Below are 15,273 nucleotides of genomic sequence, written 5' to 3'. Positions count from 1 at the left end.
CCATTGGGTGCCCTTACATTCCTGGACTTTAGTGATAGCAGTGTTACATTTGGCTGAGAGCTGCAGAAATGCCTTGCCTGAAGTTGATACCTTCAAGGCTTTTTCCCCATTTTAAAGTTGTATAAATGTATGTTTATCTTGTGCCAGGTATTAAAAGCCTTCCTAAGTATCTTCTTGGGCCAAAGCTTAGGGCTGCCTAATAAAGCCACCACACTTAAATTGCAGAGCATTGAGACAACGACCGCAGATCCTACTTCAGAGAGAAGTAAAAACTGAAGGCAAGCAGTAATTCAGCACTTACCCCAAGCAGATTTTTAGGCACATAGCCTTCTTTATCATTGAGGCGGGCCCACCACCACTCTGTTTCATTGTCATCCTTGCGCCTTAGAATAGTAATGGCATCGCCCTCATGGAATGACAGCTCATCACTATTCTGGGCTTCGTAATCCCACAGTGCATACACCACTCCTTTGTTCATCACTCCCAACTTTTCCTGCACTCCTGTTAACAAGAAGTTAGACAGCACATGAGATGGTAAAATCATCTAGTTTTCCCCCTGAGACTTTTGGGTGTTGCTCAAATATTGGTCTCATTATTAACATTTCATAAACAATTTTCAGCAATAGAAACTTGATAATCTTACTTCTATTCAAAGGAGGACAAAAACAGGTTTCACAACTATTTGAGCTAACAGTTAACAATTGTGGTGTTAGGAGGAGTCTGCAAGTCAAGAAGGAAAGGACTACGAGCAACACCAGAACCAAAAGATGGCTATGATTTTATCGTGTTGAAAGAGCAGGTGCAGGGCAACATTCTTAAGTCTGGAGCCCAAGCAGATGTTTCCTTCAGAGCAGTGTGCCAGAAAAGGGAAGAATTTTAGAAAAGAGAAAACCTGTTTGTAAAGAAGCATTGTAGCTTACCGTACAAGAACTGAGAGCACTGAATGTAACCTTCCTCCATCTCTTCACACTTATCTGCAGCAGTTTCTATATCACTTATAGTTGAAGCAAAAATAGCTGCCCCAGATTCAACCAATAGTTTACAGAGATGAACACTATTGCAAGAAGCTGCACAATGCAAAGGTGTCCTGAAATAAAGCAAACACGTAGAAATGAAAAGAAGAAACAGCCAAGAATCCTGGCCATTTAGTCGTGCAATACGGAGTTCAGCCTGTCAGCTTTTAAAGGAAGTTGTTCTTTATAGGATATGCACACATTGTTCAAAACATGCCAAATGAATCAGAGTGGATTCCAGCATTGACCTGAGTCCAGTAAAGCCAAACATAAAACAGATGTTATTTTATGTTGACTTGCGTAGCTTGCAGTGCTGCTGGATATAAAAGCACCATTTTCCAATATTAGGAAATCCGAAAGGCAAGATAAGGTGGGAGAGAAACTGCTCAGCAGCGTGGCAAGGTTCCACATCTCCTCCAATCTCCTTAAAGGTGCTACATCTACCTGCAAGGCTTGGTTCTTCACGAGCACAAAGTCTGTGAGTGGGTTATGTGAAAATGAAACTTCAATACACTTTTGTCATTCATTATTTAAAGTTTACTTACTTCAGCATGCAAACAAGAAATGCACCTATACTTCAGAGTATAAACAAAATGTACCATAGTTTATCATTTGGGCATGCTCGCCCATGGGCTCAACACAGCAGAACTTCCTATTGGAGTTTGTCACCATCTCAAACTTAGCAAGTCCTCATTTGCTGGGCACAGAGGAGGAAGAAACGGTTCCCCAGGCAGGTCTCCACTAAATACAGAGTTGGCATCAAAACGGTGTTTTCTCAGATGCTAAGTTAAACATGTTGCCACTTACCACCCATCACTGTCTGCTGCATTTACGTTTACTCCAAAATCAAGCAGGAACTTCACAATGTGGTGATGGCCAGCACACACTGCGTTATGCAAAGGTGTAATCCCTTCATCATTGGGCTTACTGGGATCATCAACCTATGGAAAACACAAAATAGTTCAGCACTTTTTTTCCCCCCTAGTATACAAAGAAGTTCCCTTGGTTTGGAAACTCACCTCATATATGATTCTTTGTACGAGATCAAATTCTCCCTCCAAAGAAGCATCTAGGAGAAGGGCCAATGGGTTGAACTTCACTCTCAAACCGTGGCCTGTTCTTTCAGAGTTCGGTTTCTTCAGGTTGGTACGTTTGGTCTGAGTGGAAAAGAAGAGTTTACAGGCATTATTTCTGGCTGCAGAAGTAGTTACAAACCATTCAGTTAGTCCTTAACTAGAGAAGGAATCCCATCATTCCTTAAATGGTTGTAAGAATGATGCAGACACTTCTATTATAAATCCTTTTAATAATAGATATCTTACTATTTCTTAGTAAAAATTAGAAAGCATGCCAACATAATCAAGCTACTCCTATTTAAAGCCAACAAGTACAAGGAACAAAGTACTCAAACCAATGGCTTCTGAGCACAACAATCCTAACCACGTGTTATATGAGCTGAATGTGTCTCTGGTGGATGGTCTGAAGCACCGTCAAACCTTTAGCTTAGATTAGAAAGCATGACAGAGTTAAGCACGAGGAAGGAAGTTTTCCCTTGAATTAGCAGAAGCGTCAGTAGCAGGTCTGTACCAAAGGGCTTTGCTGGGAGAAAGACTATGAATCCCTTTTATGTAACATTCAAGATGGTACAATCAGAAGAAACATTTTCGAGAGTTGAAACACGTTTAAATGTGTTTTGAGAATAAACTCTGTAATTTACACCTGCCCTTGCTACTTTTCAGAATAAAGCCTACTGAGAGCTTTGTGGTGTGCTTTAAGTCTGCGCAGCCACCTGACTTGTCTCCTATTAGAACGGCTATCTTACTTCAAAACAAACAAATCAACCTCTCACAGTGTGAACAATACGTGTTGTTAGCATATTCCATCCGTCCAGAAGTGCCTTGGCCCACACATCCTCGTGCAAAATGCAAAGCCTTGTGCACACTGCAGCTGGGTTATAAAAAGAACATAAGCTCTTTGCAGTAGAAGCTATGAAGCTATAGGTGAATTGAGGAGTGGAGACGTGTCTTGAAATCAGTGTTACAGTGAGTCATATTAACAACTAAGAATAAATTACAGTTTTCTCCCTACCTTCAGTTCTCCATATGCTGTAGACTTTGCTAACAACAACAAAGTCAACTAGTATTTAAAAGATTGTGGTGCAGCTGGAGGAGGAACTTTGAGAGCAATTCAAATTGAGGCAACCCGTTAGAAAAAGATTCCTGCTAGAACAAGTCAGCTGTGTTGCTGTTAGATCTGTCAGCCCTAGTCTCTACTGAGAGAGGGAAAGGAGTACACTTCTCCCAGAATAGCTGTTTCAGCTTCTATGCAAATTAAGAATCCCCACTGCAGCAGCTCACCCGTTGGTTTGTACCGTTATCTTTGCAGCCCTGGGGAAATTAAGGATTATTTTTAATGGTGCTTCATCTACCAGCATCAGCTCTATGATGAGCACATCCCAAAATAAGTTCTATCGCCTGAACTGCATACACAGCCTCATGCTGTTGGTGCATTTATTTTCCATGTTAAACAGGTAGACTCGTAAATAACCTGTTCTATCAGAATACTATTTGGTGTACCTTTTTTTTTTTTCTTATTTTAATATCACAAAACTTCAAGTGCAAGTATGCCAGTTAGCGTAAGCTTCCCATCTTCCAGTTCTGCTTAAGCACACAGTTAGTTCTGTAGTTCACAAATTTGTCCTTTTTTAGTTACTTACTGGAGGAAGTGGAGGAGGAAGAGCAGGTTGCAAAGGAGCTTCCTCTTCTGCTGGAGAGCTGACCTCAGGCGTGGGACTGGACGACTCTTCGGTAGAAGGAACTATAGCAAGGTTGTTGTTGTTATCTTCAGTCGTCTCAGATGTTTGATTTGTAGTTTCAGTGCTTATCAGTTCCTCAGTAGCAGGAGAAGGTAATTCATTATCATTGGCATCTGATGAAGGGGGTGGCTCATCAGGAAGGGGAACTGTAGGTTGCACAGAAATAGGTTCCTCGATATTGCCATTGGTACTAGTGTTACCATTGTCAACATCTGCTAAGATACCTATGAAGTCCTGGGGATTGCTTGGCTGATAAAAGGGGGCACTTTCTATTCCTCCAGCCAGAGTATTAAAGCGTTGATATAGTAATTTTTGTATATTTGGTCCACTTGGGCCTTCTGGTTCAGTGATAGAACTACGCTTCTTTAACGGCCTGGGAGCATTGGCCAATTTTCTTCGCAGAGCTTCAAGGTCAGCATCACTTTGATATCGCAGGGGTGAATGCACAATAGGGGTGAGCTTAGTAGGACTGAGAGGGCGAGGAATGTTTTCCACATTGCTGTTTTCACTCGATGGTGGAGCATTTTCCAGCTCTTGATCTTTTTCAGAGACTTCAGTCTGAGGCTGAGATTGTGGCTGTGGAGAAGTCTGGGCAGGCAAAGAGCCATGAAGGAATGGCAGCGGTGAGGGAGAAGTTGAACCAGATTGTAGGACAGGTTTTCCATAAACTGAAGAAACAAAAAAAAAAAAAAAGATGGAATACGGTGAAGAACTGTTTTCAAATTACATAATGAAATATCTGCAAACACACTGTATGGCTTTGCTGCTACTTGTTTGACATCAGAACAGATAAAAAGACACACAGTGAATCTACCAAAACAAAACCAATTACTCAGCTGCTGGTGACGGCAATCACCAAATCTACAGACGTGATTTTTTCAACTTATCTATAAAAAAATAGAGAATCCATACGTGTTGTTCTAATGGTATTTTGTTTTAAATAAAAGGTAACTCATTGTATGCTTACTTGTCACCCCGAAAATAAGAGGTATTTTTTTTTGTTGCTATACTGCATACAAAAATAACTTTTTTCATAAACTTTAAGAGGATTCTCAAACAAGATGTGATTTATACTGATATATAAACTAAGCTCAATAAATACATTTTAATTGCTTACTGCAAAGGTAAAAAAAGTAAAGCAACATATATTATACCTGCTTTTACCGACTTATTTAAGGTGTTATATACAGCTTGTTGATAATTCTTTGGTGGCGTTGCTTGCTGAAGATACATTGAGTAGATGGAACTGGAGTTCACTGTCTGTGGCCCTTTTCTGGGAGATTGAGGTCTTGATCCTTTATCAGCTAGAAAAGGTCTGATGGCCACAGTTAAAGGGAGTTCTGGCCTGCCATCTCCTCCTGGAAACAAGGGGGGTCCAGAGGGTTGATATGTAGGGCTAGGAGGTACAGAAATTCTCTGTTGGATTTGTTGTGAGGAACTGGGTTGATGCACGTTGCTTGGCGGCGGAAGTGGAACAGGTCTTTGTCGATTTGCTATACTAGTTCCAGGCCTGGGCAGACTGCCGTCCTTCCTTCTTTCTAGGGAATTTGTAGAACCTGTTCCTAAGGGAACTGGGCTTGGATAGGTCCCGTAGTTTTGAGGCAACTGCTTGCTTACACCGGGAATTGCTGGTGGCACTTTCCCCAAGTCAAGACCCTATATAAGAGCAATAAAAAGAAACAAAACAACTATGTATCACTTAATTACATAAAACACTTGTTGGCAAGAATACTCCTCATTCAGTAGAGCAGACTACTCATCTTGTGTGGCAGCAAAGGAGTCAACACAAGTATTCTGTGTTCCTTAATACAGTTCTACTTGAATTTACCATGAGACCTTACTGTTTAAAAGCACCTTCAGTTATAATACATTAATAGGAATCCAGAACCATCCGAATACTTTCAAAGCCTAAATGACCAGTTCTAGCTTCTAGAAATCAGTACCAATTTGATATTAGGTTTGATAATGTATAGTGTGATAATACTGATGGTTTAACAAAGCAATGCAAAGCCAGGATCTATATTCTTTAAAGAATACAGTGTTAAACATTCATGAAGTTTAATAAAATTCATATAAAACTAGAACAACAATGCAGACAGTCAGCATCAACTGAAGGATGGATTTAATGGCTTTTGTTGTAAGAAGTATTTTTACTAGAAGAAGACCATGTTGACGAAGTGATAATCTACATCAAAGAATAATGGCAACAAAATATTTGAATTGGAAAAATAGGAAGGTGGGGAAGATGATTAGGACAAGCAAAGGAGGAGAAAAGAGGAGACCAGATAGGTGAGAGAACAGGAAGGAACACAGACTTCTAAACTGAAAAAAAAACACACAAAGAAACCCAAAACAATACATGAACTGTAATGCAGTAAGAAAGGAAAAGCAGAAATACAAAGGTAATTCATTTGTAATATTTTAAATAATTATCAGGAGTGAAATGTGTAGATACGTGAAGCAAGTTCAGCGACAGAAGCCAAAGGTTCGTGATTTTAGCAAAACAGATCTATAAATACACCAGAGGGGAAACTCACCAGCTTATCAGTACTTCCTAATGCTGAAGTTGGCAAAGGTTGACTGGATATTGTTCCTTGTTTTAAAGCAGTATCCATGCTCGATTCTTTCCAGTCCGTGTTGGAGATCTGAGGCGGTTTCACCACAGGGGCTGAGCTCTGCTTAAGTAGCGGCCAGTTTCCATCATTAGCTTGCAAACAGATGAAAACAATAGATTTAGGATACAACCACTGTAAAGACGCAAAGCAACATGTAAAACTGAACAAGTTAGGTTACAAAAGGATTGATTTGATTCCAGAGATCAGATAAATTGTTACGTTTGATTCAGAAATCAATACTGAAAGCCCCGTTGCTCTATTAAACATGGTGTGTGTTACCCTTTGGCATACAAATTGTAACAAAAATCCTACAGAAAAAAAGACAGTTATATTTTTTGTGTTAGTATCGCACATTCGTTCTATTATTGAAAGGCAAACTTAGCTCAGCAAAAAAAGGCCTCACAGAAACACTTCAACATATTTCTTTTGGTACCAATCAGAAACGCTGTCGAATTACACCACATGTTAAATCCATGTAAGCTCTGTGTGAACTTATTCCAAATTTAAACTATTGTTACTGGATTCATTGACTCAAAACAGGAAACAAAAACTCATCTCAGGAATGTGGCTGAACAAAGGCATACATTCCTCTACTGGAAGTGACTGTTAACTTACCTTCTGTTTTTCTCCTCTACACACTCACCTGATCAGCACTGCCTCAAAGACTTAACTTTTAAAGAAATGTTTAATGTCATCTGACAAGAAGTCACAGTGCCAAGACACAAGTCATGGGCTTTCATCTTCCACACATGTAAAAGAATCACACATAGCTGTGTGTAAGCTGAGGCAACAGATCCTTAATGAATCCTAGATGCTTCAATATGTTACTTTATTAACTGGGGCGGACTACCTGCTTCCTGTTCCCAAGCAAGCGAGTTTCAATCGTCTTACAATTAGATCTGTTTTACAGTAACTGCACAGATCCTTGATTAGATTCCAAAGCTTTGATCTGCCTTGATTAAGCTTCGTATTTCTCTGAGGAGATTGAGATCACTTCTCCTTCCCCATGGCTGTCAATTATCTTAATAGAGCACCTTGTAAAGACGATCTGTAACAACTAACTAACTTCACCAGAGGATGACAACTAAGGTGAGGGGAGAGTTACTCAGATTTCTTGACACCATAGGTCAAATAAAAGCCTGGTATTTAATGACAATGTTTCCTGTTTATTTTCGGTTTTAAGCACTTAGAACCAGCAAGACTATTTCTTGGATTCTGTGTCACTCTCTATTTAGTATAGGTGGCAGTCTAAGAACAAGATGCAAAGAAATATTCTAATTACACTGAATATAACTTCAGCACACTATTTTCTACACACAAGCCTTATCCTCTTTGTTGGGCACCACATTTCTTCCCCCTACTGAAATGACAAGCTGAAGTTTTCCAGGCAATTGCTACCCAGTTTTTCATTATATGAATGTAAATTCATTTTATTAGCTCCTACAAAGTACATATAGGCACGTTCCAATCAGAATGTTTACGTTTAAATGAACAAAAATTAAAAGTTATGCCTTTGCTGTTCCTTTGTTTTATGCCACCCAACTGGTTATCAAGAGCCAGACCAAAAGCTAAGACCGTCCAAACACTTTTACTTTCTCTCCTCTGACATTTCTCTTTCGTTCTTATGTATACCAGCATCTGAGTGTAGCTGATCCTGTCTTTGCATCCTTCATGTTACAATCTGGCACTCACAAGTACTTGCATTCCATATGAGTGCACCTTTCAGAAACTCCCACAACTGAAGCTTGGTCTCACACACTTTACCAAGCTGCTGTTGCAATCTCCAGTTGCAGTGCACTGTGCCAGAGGCTGTGATAGGCGCTCAAGAGGCAGCCAAACAGCAACTGACTTCTGTCCTTGGTTTGGCTGAGCAGCTCCCAGACAAATTTACCCATCTGATGGCAACACCCTTTTGCAAGTCGTAACGAGTTCCTGTTCTTAGCTCTCCCATAGCCATTTCCACCAACAGATTTCATTTTGTCTTCCAAAGGTATCTGCTGTCTACATGCTTTTAAGACTACCTAGCACCCAGTGCACTTCAGCTCCCACCAAACACTCTTCTATTTACATAAATAAGACAGTGGCACGCATACACACAAAAGTTCTTGTGTACTCTGATTTTACCTAAAAATTATCGTAGGTCCAGTTCTGTTTTACTTACTACAGCAAGTGAAGCATAAACCAAGTAATAGCACTTGCATCCTATTGAAGTCATTATGATTCTTGCTACTGACTTGGAGAAGACGAACTTTCATCCCACCTCTGAGGCCAGTGCAACACAGAAACTCTTAAACTGTGTAGAACAGCTGAAGTAAAACATGTATGTGTTATATCTATCTAATCTGAGATACAGTAAAACATGCTTTGCTGATTGATTGCCACATTTTTTTTCTCATCATTTTTTTCCCCAAGGTTTTTTCAGTGAAGAAAACTCATCCTTAGTATGCTACTGCAGTACCGTAAGAATGAATTTGCTGCAAATTCCTTTCCTTTAGTGGTGAAAAACAAAATCTAAACAGTTTTACATTTCAACAGCATCTACTGCATAGCACAACACAGTTTCTTAAGATGCTGGTTAATACGCATCTGTATGCAAGAGCTCAGATGACCATATTAAAAACTGAATTCTTAGCTAGCCAAAGATCTTCTACGGACTCACAGTGCTGGGTGTCAAAGACAGTAGGTGCCAGACGGATGACATTGTGAACGGCAGACTGAAGAGAAGTGGGAGGTGACAGAATAGGATCCGCTATTATGTCTAAATCAGAAACCTTCCAGGTGTCTGGAGATTTTTTCACACACCCCCAGTCTGTTTCTACTGGACACACCAAGGCAGATCCAGTTACACAGAAAAAGAAAGAAAGAAAAAAAAAAAAAAGAAAGTGGTGGAGAAATTATAACAATGACAAAATGACAATGGAGAAATTAGAACAGGAGCACTCAGACAATGACAAATAAAAGCATGACAGTTGGAAAAAAATAAATGTCACTTTTCTTCTTTCTAGGAGAATATATAATTCTCCTTACATAAACTTATCATGGGACATTCTCCAAGTATATTCAGAATAACAAACACAAAGTCAGTCCTAAGGTAGAATAATTACTTTCACAAAAATCTAAGAGTTCTCATTCACAGATCTCACAACCTTGTCAATTAGGCCTACAAGTAGTATGTGCATCTTGCAAGGCTAATATTTTGAAAGCAGTGCATTATTTCTTGTTGGTGAACTTATAAATTAGGGACTGTTCCTTCTATATATAGGGAGGAAGCCACGTGTCCAAACCCCAGACAGCTATAGTTCTGCCCTTTTATTCTCACAATGAAATTCTTCCATATTCTTAAGATATCTTCATAAAATTGCAGAGATTAGATTTCTATCAAACTAAAGATGTCTTTAGGTCACTAACATCAATAAAAAACATGCTTTTGCTGGAGGTTCAGATCTTCCTCCTTGTTTGGAAGCATGCTGCAAACTTCATTGGAGTGTCCAGTTTTAAGTACTGGATTGCATGTGAGTATTTCAAGAGCTTTACTGGGGTGGTCATCCCTTATCTTATTTTCAGATCTCTCCTAAGAGATCATGAAAAATCAAGTCCTGTGGTTAAGATCAATAGGATCGTGACTGTTTATCTGTATTATGCATGTTTATTTATATATACAAATCAATAAATTGGATAAACCAGTAACTGTATTTATTTGTACTGAGCATATGTAGTTAGCCACTTCTTGAGAATTATGGCTTTGGTAAGATGTGACCACACAAGTGTGCTTTACAAAAATGAAATCTTAAGGCAAAGATGTCATGATCTGCTTTTGTCATTCTCTAATATAAAACAAAAAGTGTTTTCAACTTTACAAAATAAATAGATTAATTATGGGAGACGTGGGAAGCAATTTCAGATATTAGTTATGTCTCTGGAGGAATATCATTAATGAAGACAGATACAAATAAACAGTATCAATACTAACAATATTCCATGTCAGAAAGGCTTCAATAGCGATGGATTCTCTTATCTGAGTTGAAACAAACGCCTCACATAGTTTTACTACATTTTCCTATTTAGTGTCCTTATGAGAAGTAACACTATTTCTACTTGTTCAGTAGCTTTGATTTACTTGATAAATAGCAATATACCATAAATAGTTGTTTATAATACTGTTTGCCACAAAGTTACTTCGTAACTATAATCAAACACACTAACTACTCAAAAATGTATTAAAAACAGAGGAGTTAATTCAAAGAATCTATAAAGGAGCATGTGCTCCCTTTATTAGTGTACCACCAAGTAAAACTGCAAAGAAAATACTCTCCTTCTCCTAAGGAATATTCATGAACTGAAGTAAAAATGGCTCATATCAAATGAGCAGTGCCCAGTCCAGAGAAAAGTACTGACAACATACAATATTACTTTTACCGCTATATATATATCATCCCAAAACAGCATCTCTCAGGATTACTACTTTTCCTCAATACTAATTCCCAAACAATGTATATTAATACATATCACACTTAAGCACTTACCAGATTTTGATCTTCCATGTGTTGAGCTAGAAGCAATGGTGAGAGACTGTGGTTTGACTGGATCTACTGGTACAGCGTAAGTGCCAGCACTTGGAACTTGGATGTAGGGTCCCACTGCTGCCACCCTTCCTGAAGCACTCAGAGATGATTGGGGTGATGAAGTTCCATTAATACGATTCAACTAAAAGTCACAGAAATTGAAACGTGAACTTCCATTTAATTTAGGCATTCATCTATGAACTGGAGGTCTACATTTAATTATCTACAACCAAAAAGCTAATTCACTTTAAATAAATTACTATACTTAATGCTTCTATGTAAAAATTGAACTAGAAAACCAAATTTTATTCCCTAAAACCAACTCCTCAAATATTAAATCTCTCAGTACTTCACACGAGAAAAACTGTTACTGTATAAGGTCTCTTTACATTGTACCTTTCTTGGGCAAAATGATTTATTATTATTATTATTATTTATTTTATTTTTTTTCTCTTTTAATTTAACACCTCCAGCTGGGAATACATATGGGAATCCAGAACTCCCCTGAGGAATGGTTTACTTTGCAACTGATTTCTAGTCGAAGTCTCAGACAGCTATTAGGGCTCATGTCATCAGTAACTGTCTCCTGCTCCAGGGAAAAACTAATGAAGAACAGCCCACCTTTTTATCCTGCTATGCTTTGAAGTACATAATAATACTTTCCTTTCTACAAATCTAAGCCACTATGAATTTTAATACAGTAAGGTCTGTAACATAAAGACAAACAAAAGGATGCATTCTGTCCAACAGTTTTCTCATATCTGTGGAAAACCTTAAAATATTTTTTAAATGCTTGCTACTTAGCTGGGAAAAAGTGACATGCTATGTAGTCTACGTAGGTTTAATAGGCTGCTGATAAACTAAAGTGTGGCCCTTTTAATAGTTTATCTTACAGGAATGTTTTCTTTTTGACGTGCCTCAACTTTTTTCTTGTATAGTCGTTCACGCAGCTCGTTGATTCGCTTGTCCATCATTGCCACTTCCATGTTACGTTTGTTTAAGAGTTCTTTCTGCTGCTGGAGCTTGGAGTTCTGCTCCTGATTAAGCCTGTTCCTAATCTAAATAAACAAACAAACAAACAAATACATAAGGACACACTTTTTGGATAGTTAATTCATTTTGTCTGCTGCCAAGTTTGCTTTTAATACAATGTTAAAGAAACCTGAGACAGCTGGGATCAGCTGTGTTCTGCTATCTCTGATTTTATGCTTTCACACAGATTACCACGAACAACCATTAAAAGAAAACAGTAAAAGAAAAGGATGTCCTAACAAGACAGAGGGCAGCTACTAAACATGCACCTACTAAACAATGCACCTAACTGATACCAACTGGATTGAAGTGTATGTTATGTTAGTTATGTTAGTTATGTTATGTAAGTTATGAAGGCATAAATACATTTAATAAATCAATTCCACAATGAAATATTAATTTAAAAAAAGGCTTGTTAAAAGTTCTGTTTAGCCACAGTGACAATCTCAATATCACTGGAATGTTAAGTGGGATAAAACACTTGACAGTAATTATGCTAGAGATTCAATTTCCAATTCCACATGAAATCTGGATGAGTGGATGGGAAGTTAACTGCCCTGCAAGGACTAGATGCAGATTTTCATCTCTACATGGAAATTAAACTGAAACCTCCAAAGCAGGTTTCCAGCAAATTAGGGGATAAATTACCTTTATAGTTTAACTTACAGTTTAAATCAACCATGACATCTCTATGATAATTTTTCTTGTGTTCCCATTGGCATTTTTTCATACCTTCAATGGTAACCATTCCATATTAAAAAAAAATAAAATAAAAATCCGGAGGCAATTTAAGTCTTGATAAATGTGTATGGGATCATTATGAAGCACAAGTAAGAAATCTTAATCGATGGAGCATCTTTGCATTTAGAAATACATGGAAAGCAGATACACCTTTTATAAATTGAAGGAGGAAAAAAGGACCTATATTCCTAATTTCTGAAAATGTGAGACAAATTATCTGGTATGTTATATTTGCTCGTGCAAAGAAATAAAGTTAGACTTATCTTGAAATTTAAATTATTTTTAAATGCTAAATATATGTTAGATCTGCTGCCATGTCACAGTAGAGCATGTGAGTAAATTCTAAATCTCCAATGCTGATACATTGGCACGTTAATTATTCTGCACATCTTCTCCCCCCAAAAATGACAAAACTTCAATATGAATATTTAACTACTGACATGAAAACTACACTGGAGATGAGCCAGTATTTTCTGAGAAAGATGTATAATAGCAGTACAGTGTATATTGTGAATGTGCACAATTACATATTTGAGTGAACACAGAGCAGCTTATATTTTTTATGATTTTGTAAAAATGTTAATTCATGTTAATTTCTTACATAGCCATGACCTTGCACATTAGTAACATCCCAGCACACCAGTTTTATGAGATTGTAGTACCAAAAGCCCATCCATAAGGGCAGTAACATGACTTTTCTTAATCTACATCTGTCATTTTAATCGTGTTACTTGCCTGTAGTTCTTGATACAACTTTTTTAATTCGACTGCTGCAGGTCCTGTTACTTGTCCATTGTAAGACTGAAACCCATTCAGTTTCCCTTTCCTTAAGTCCTCCAGTTGCTGCGTAAGCTGATCCACTTTTAATACTGCAGCCTGTAGCTCCTGCTGCTTTTCCTGGAACATGGCACTTATATGCTCGATTTCAGTTGCTAAAATGAATGAGATAATAATAAAAAACAAGCAGAGAGGAGTATTAATTTAGAATTCTACAGGTATTGGCAAGTACAACACACTAGTTTTAAACCCAGTATATATAAATGTTTAAATACTTATGATGTGTTGGGAATTTGTTAATGTTTACCATAGTTACTGATCACTTAGTCTGATCACATATTCCAAACAAGAATTTACACCATGTATGAATTTTCTAGAAGCATGGCACCCTCTGTACGACAAATAAACATTCCGTCTGAAATCCCACTAGCGCACACACCATTATACCAGATACACACTGAACAGAAAATGAAATAGAAATCTTGCATACACAGGTTGCCATTCATGATCTTGCTGTAATCCACTTGTCCTCTCATGGCACGGATTTTTTTCAACTTTGTCTCCTGGGTTTCAACGCGTTCTTTAAGTTTTTGAAGCTTTTCACTCTCTGAAACAGACTGCTGCTGCCGACGCTCTTGCTGCTTCAGATAACGTAAACGTTGTTCCTTGCAGGATAAGATTTATGACAAAAAGTACTTATCACTCATTTATTCGTTAAAAAAAGTAGCCTTAGTAAAACCCATCACTATGATTGGTTAGGTTTTTTTGTGTCTGTGTTCGGTTACTGTTATTTGTTTGTTCATTTTTGCTTTCCAGAAATCAGAAGTTGCATCTAGTCAAAATATACATTGGTCTTCTTGAGGAAAAAAATTCCTCTCAACTCATGTTTTAAGGCACAGAAATACAGAAGTTTTTGGACCAAACATCAAATTTACATGCACATGCAAAAGAAGCCCTGGCCTGAACAGTCAGACACAACTGTCTGCTTTCTGGCATTTGGTTTCTGCTTCTGTTAAACCTTTTCCTGCTGTAGCATAAGGAATTTTCTATAGCCGTTACGAAGCTTCACAAAGTGCACAAAGTACACCCAACAGACCAGTCTAAACAAGCTGATCTACTGAAAGATACTGCTTTAGATCTAAATAACAGTCCTCCCATTGGACACGTAATGGAAATATATCTGTTTCCTACATTAGTTTCATTAAAAAAGAAAAAAAGAACTGAATTAAAAAAAAAAAATAACAGAACTGTTATATTGATTCCTTTGAAAAGATGCTGCATTGTACTCTGAGCATCCAACACACTTGGCGTTTTGTAATACCTGAACTAAACTCACTCCCCACTCTGAAAATCTATTCGGATTCTTTCATCTCATAGATTTTGGAAACATAACAGATGAATATATATGAAATGGTATCTCACACCTGTTACCATGCTGAGGTGAATGAGCTAACAGCGATGAACACAGAGTCAAGTGCAATCTGCCACAGATCACAAAACAGGCCTCATGAAAGAGACAAAATCTAGCAATATTTTTTACCAAGATACATAACTATTGCCTTGACACATTATCATTTGACATACTATCATGTACAGTGAAATGTTTTTACATTGCCTAGCTAAAATTAACTTAGCAAAACAACAGATTTCTCAAGCTTCTTCAGCTTAGCTAAAATGAAGTAGTGCTCTTTCCATATCCAAGTAGACTTGCGTTTGCA

General features: G+C 37.8%; 1 protein-coding gene across 2 annotated transcripts in view; it reads right to left on the bottom strand.

Annotated features, from left to right (window-relative positions):
* Positions 1 to 15,273, bottom strand: part of PPP1R13B (protein phosphatase 1 regulatory subunit 13B) — a 61,797-nt gene that overhangs the window by 1,588 nt on the left and 44,936 nt on the right. The window contains exons 6-16 of one of the 2 annotated variants that reach the window (XM_072337459.1): positions 14,046 to 14,220; positions 13,514 to 13,710; positions 11,923 to 12,063; positions 10,967 to 11,147; positions 6,366 to 6,535; positions 4,983 to 5,484; positions 3,730 to 4,496; positions 2,033 to 2,170; positions 1,821 to 1,954; positions 921 to 1,087; positions 302 to 501 (exon numbers count right to left, since the gene is read on the bottom strand). In XM_072337459.1, the coding sequence (XP_072193560.1) occupies positions 302 to 501; positions 921 to 1,087; positions 1,821 to 1,954; positions 2,033 to 2,170; positions 3,730 to 4,496; positions 4,983 to 5,484; positions 6,366 to 6,535; positions 10,967 to 11,147; positions 11,923 to 12,063; positions 13,514 to 13,710; positions 14,046 to 14,220 (2,772 nt within the window). Of the gene's footprint in view, positions 1 to 301; positions 502 to 920; positions 1,088 to 1,820; positions 1,955 to 2,032; positions 2,171 to 3,729; positions 4,497 to 4,982; positions 5,485 to 6,365; positions 6,536 to 10,966; positions 11,148 to 11,898; positions 12,064 to 13,513; positions 13,711 to 14,045; positions 14,221 to 15,273 lie in introns of both variants that reach the window. The other variant, XM_072337458.1, reaches the window with a different exon arrangement.

Source organism: Excalfactoria chinensis, chromosome 5, assembly GCF_039878825.1.
Source record: "Excalfactoria chinensis isolate bCotChi1 chromosome 5, bCotChi1.hap2, whole genome shotgun sequence".
NCBI lineage: Eukaryota > Metazoa > Chordata > Aves > Galliformes > Phasianidae > Excalfactoria > Excalfactoria chinensis.
The sequence above is the reverse complement of the archived record's forward strand: the minus strand, read 5'-3'. Positions and strand labels throughout refer to the sequence as shown.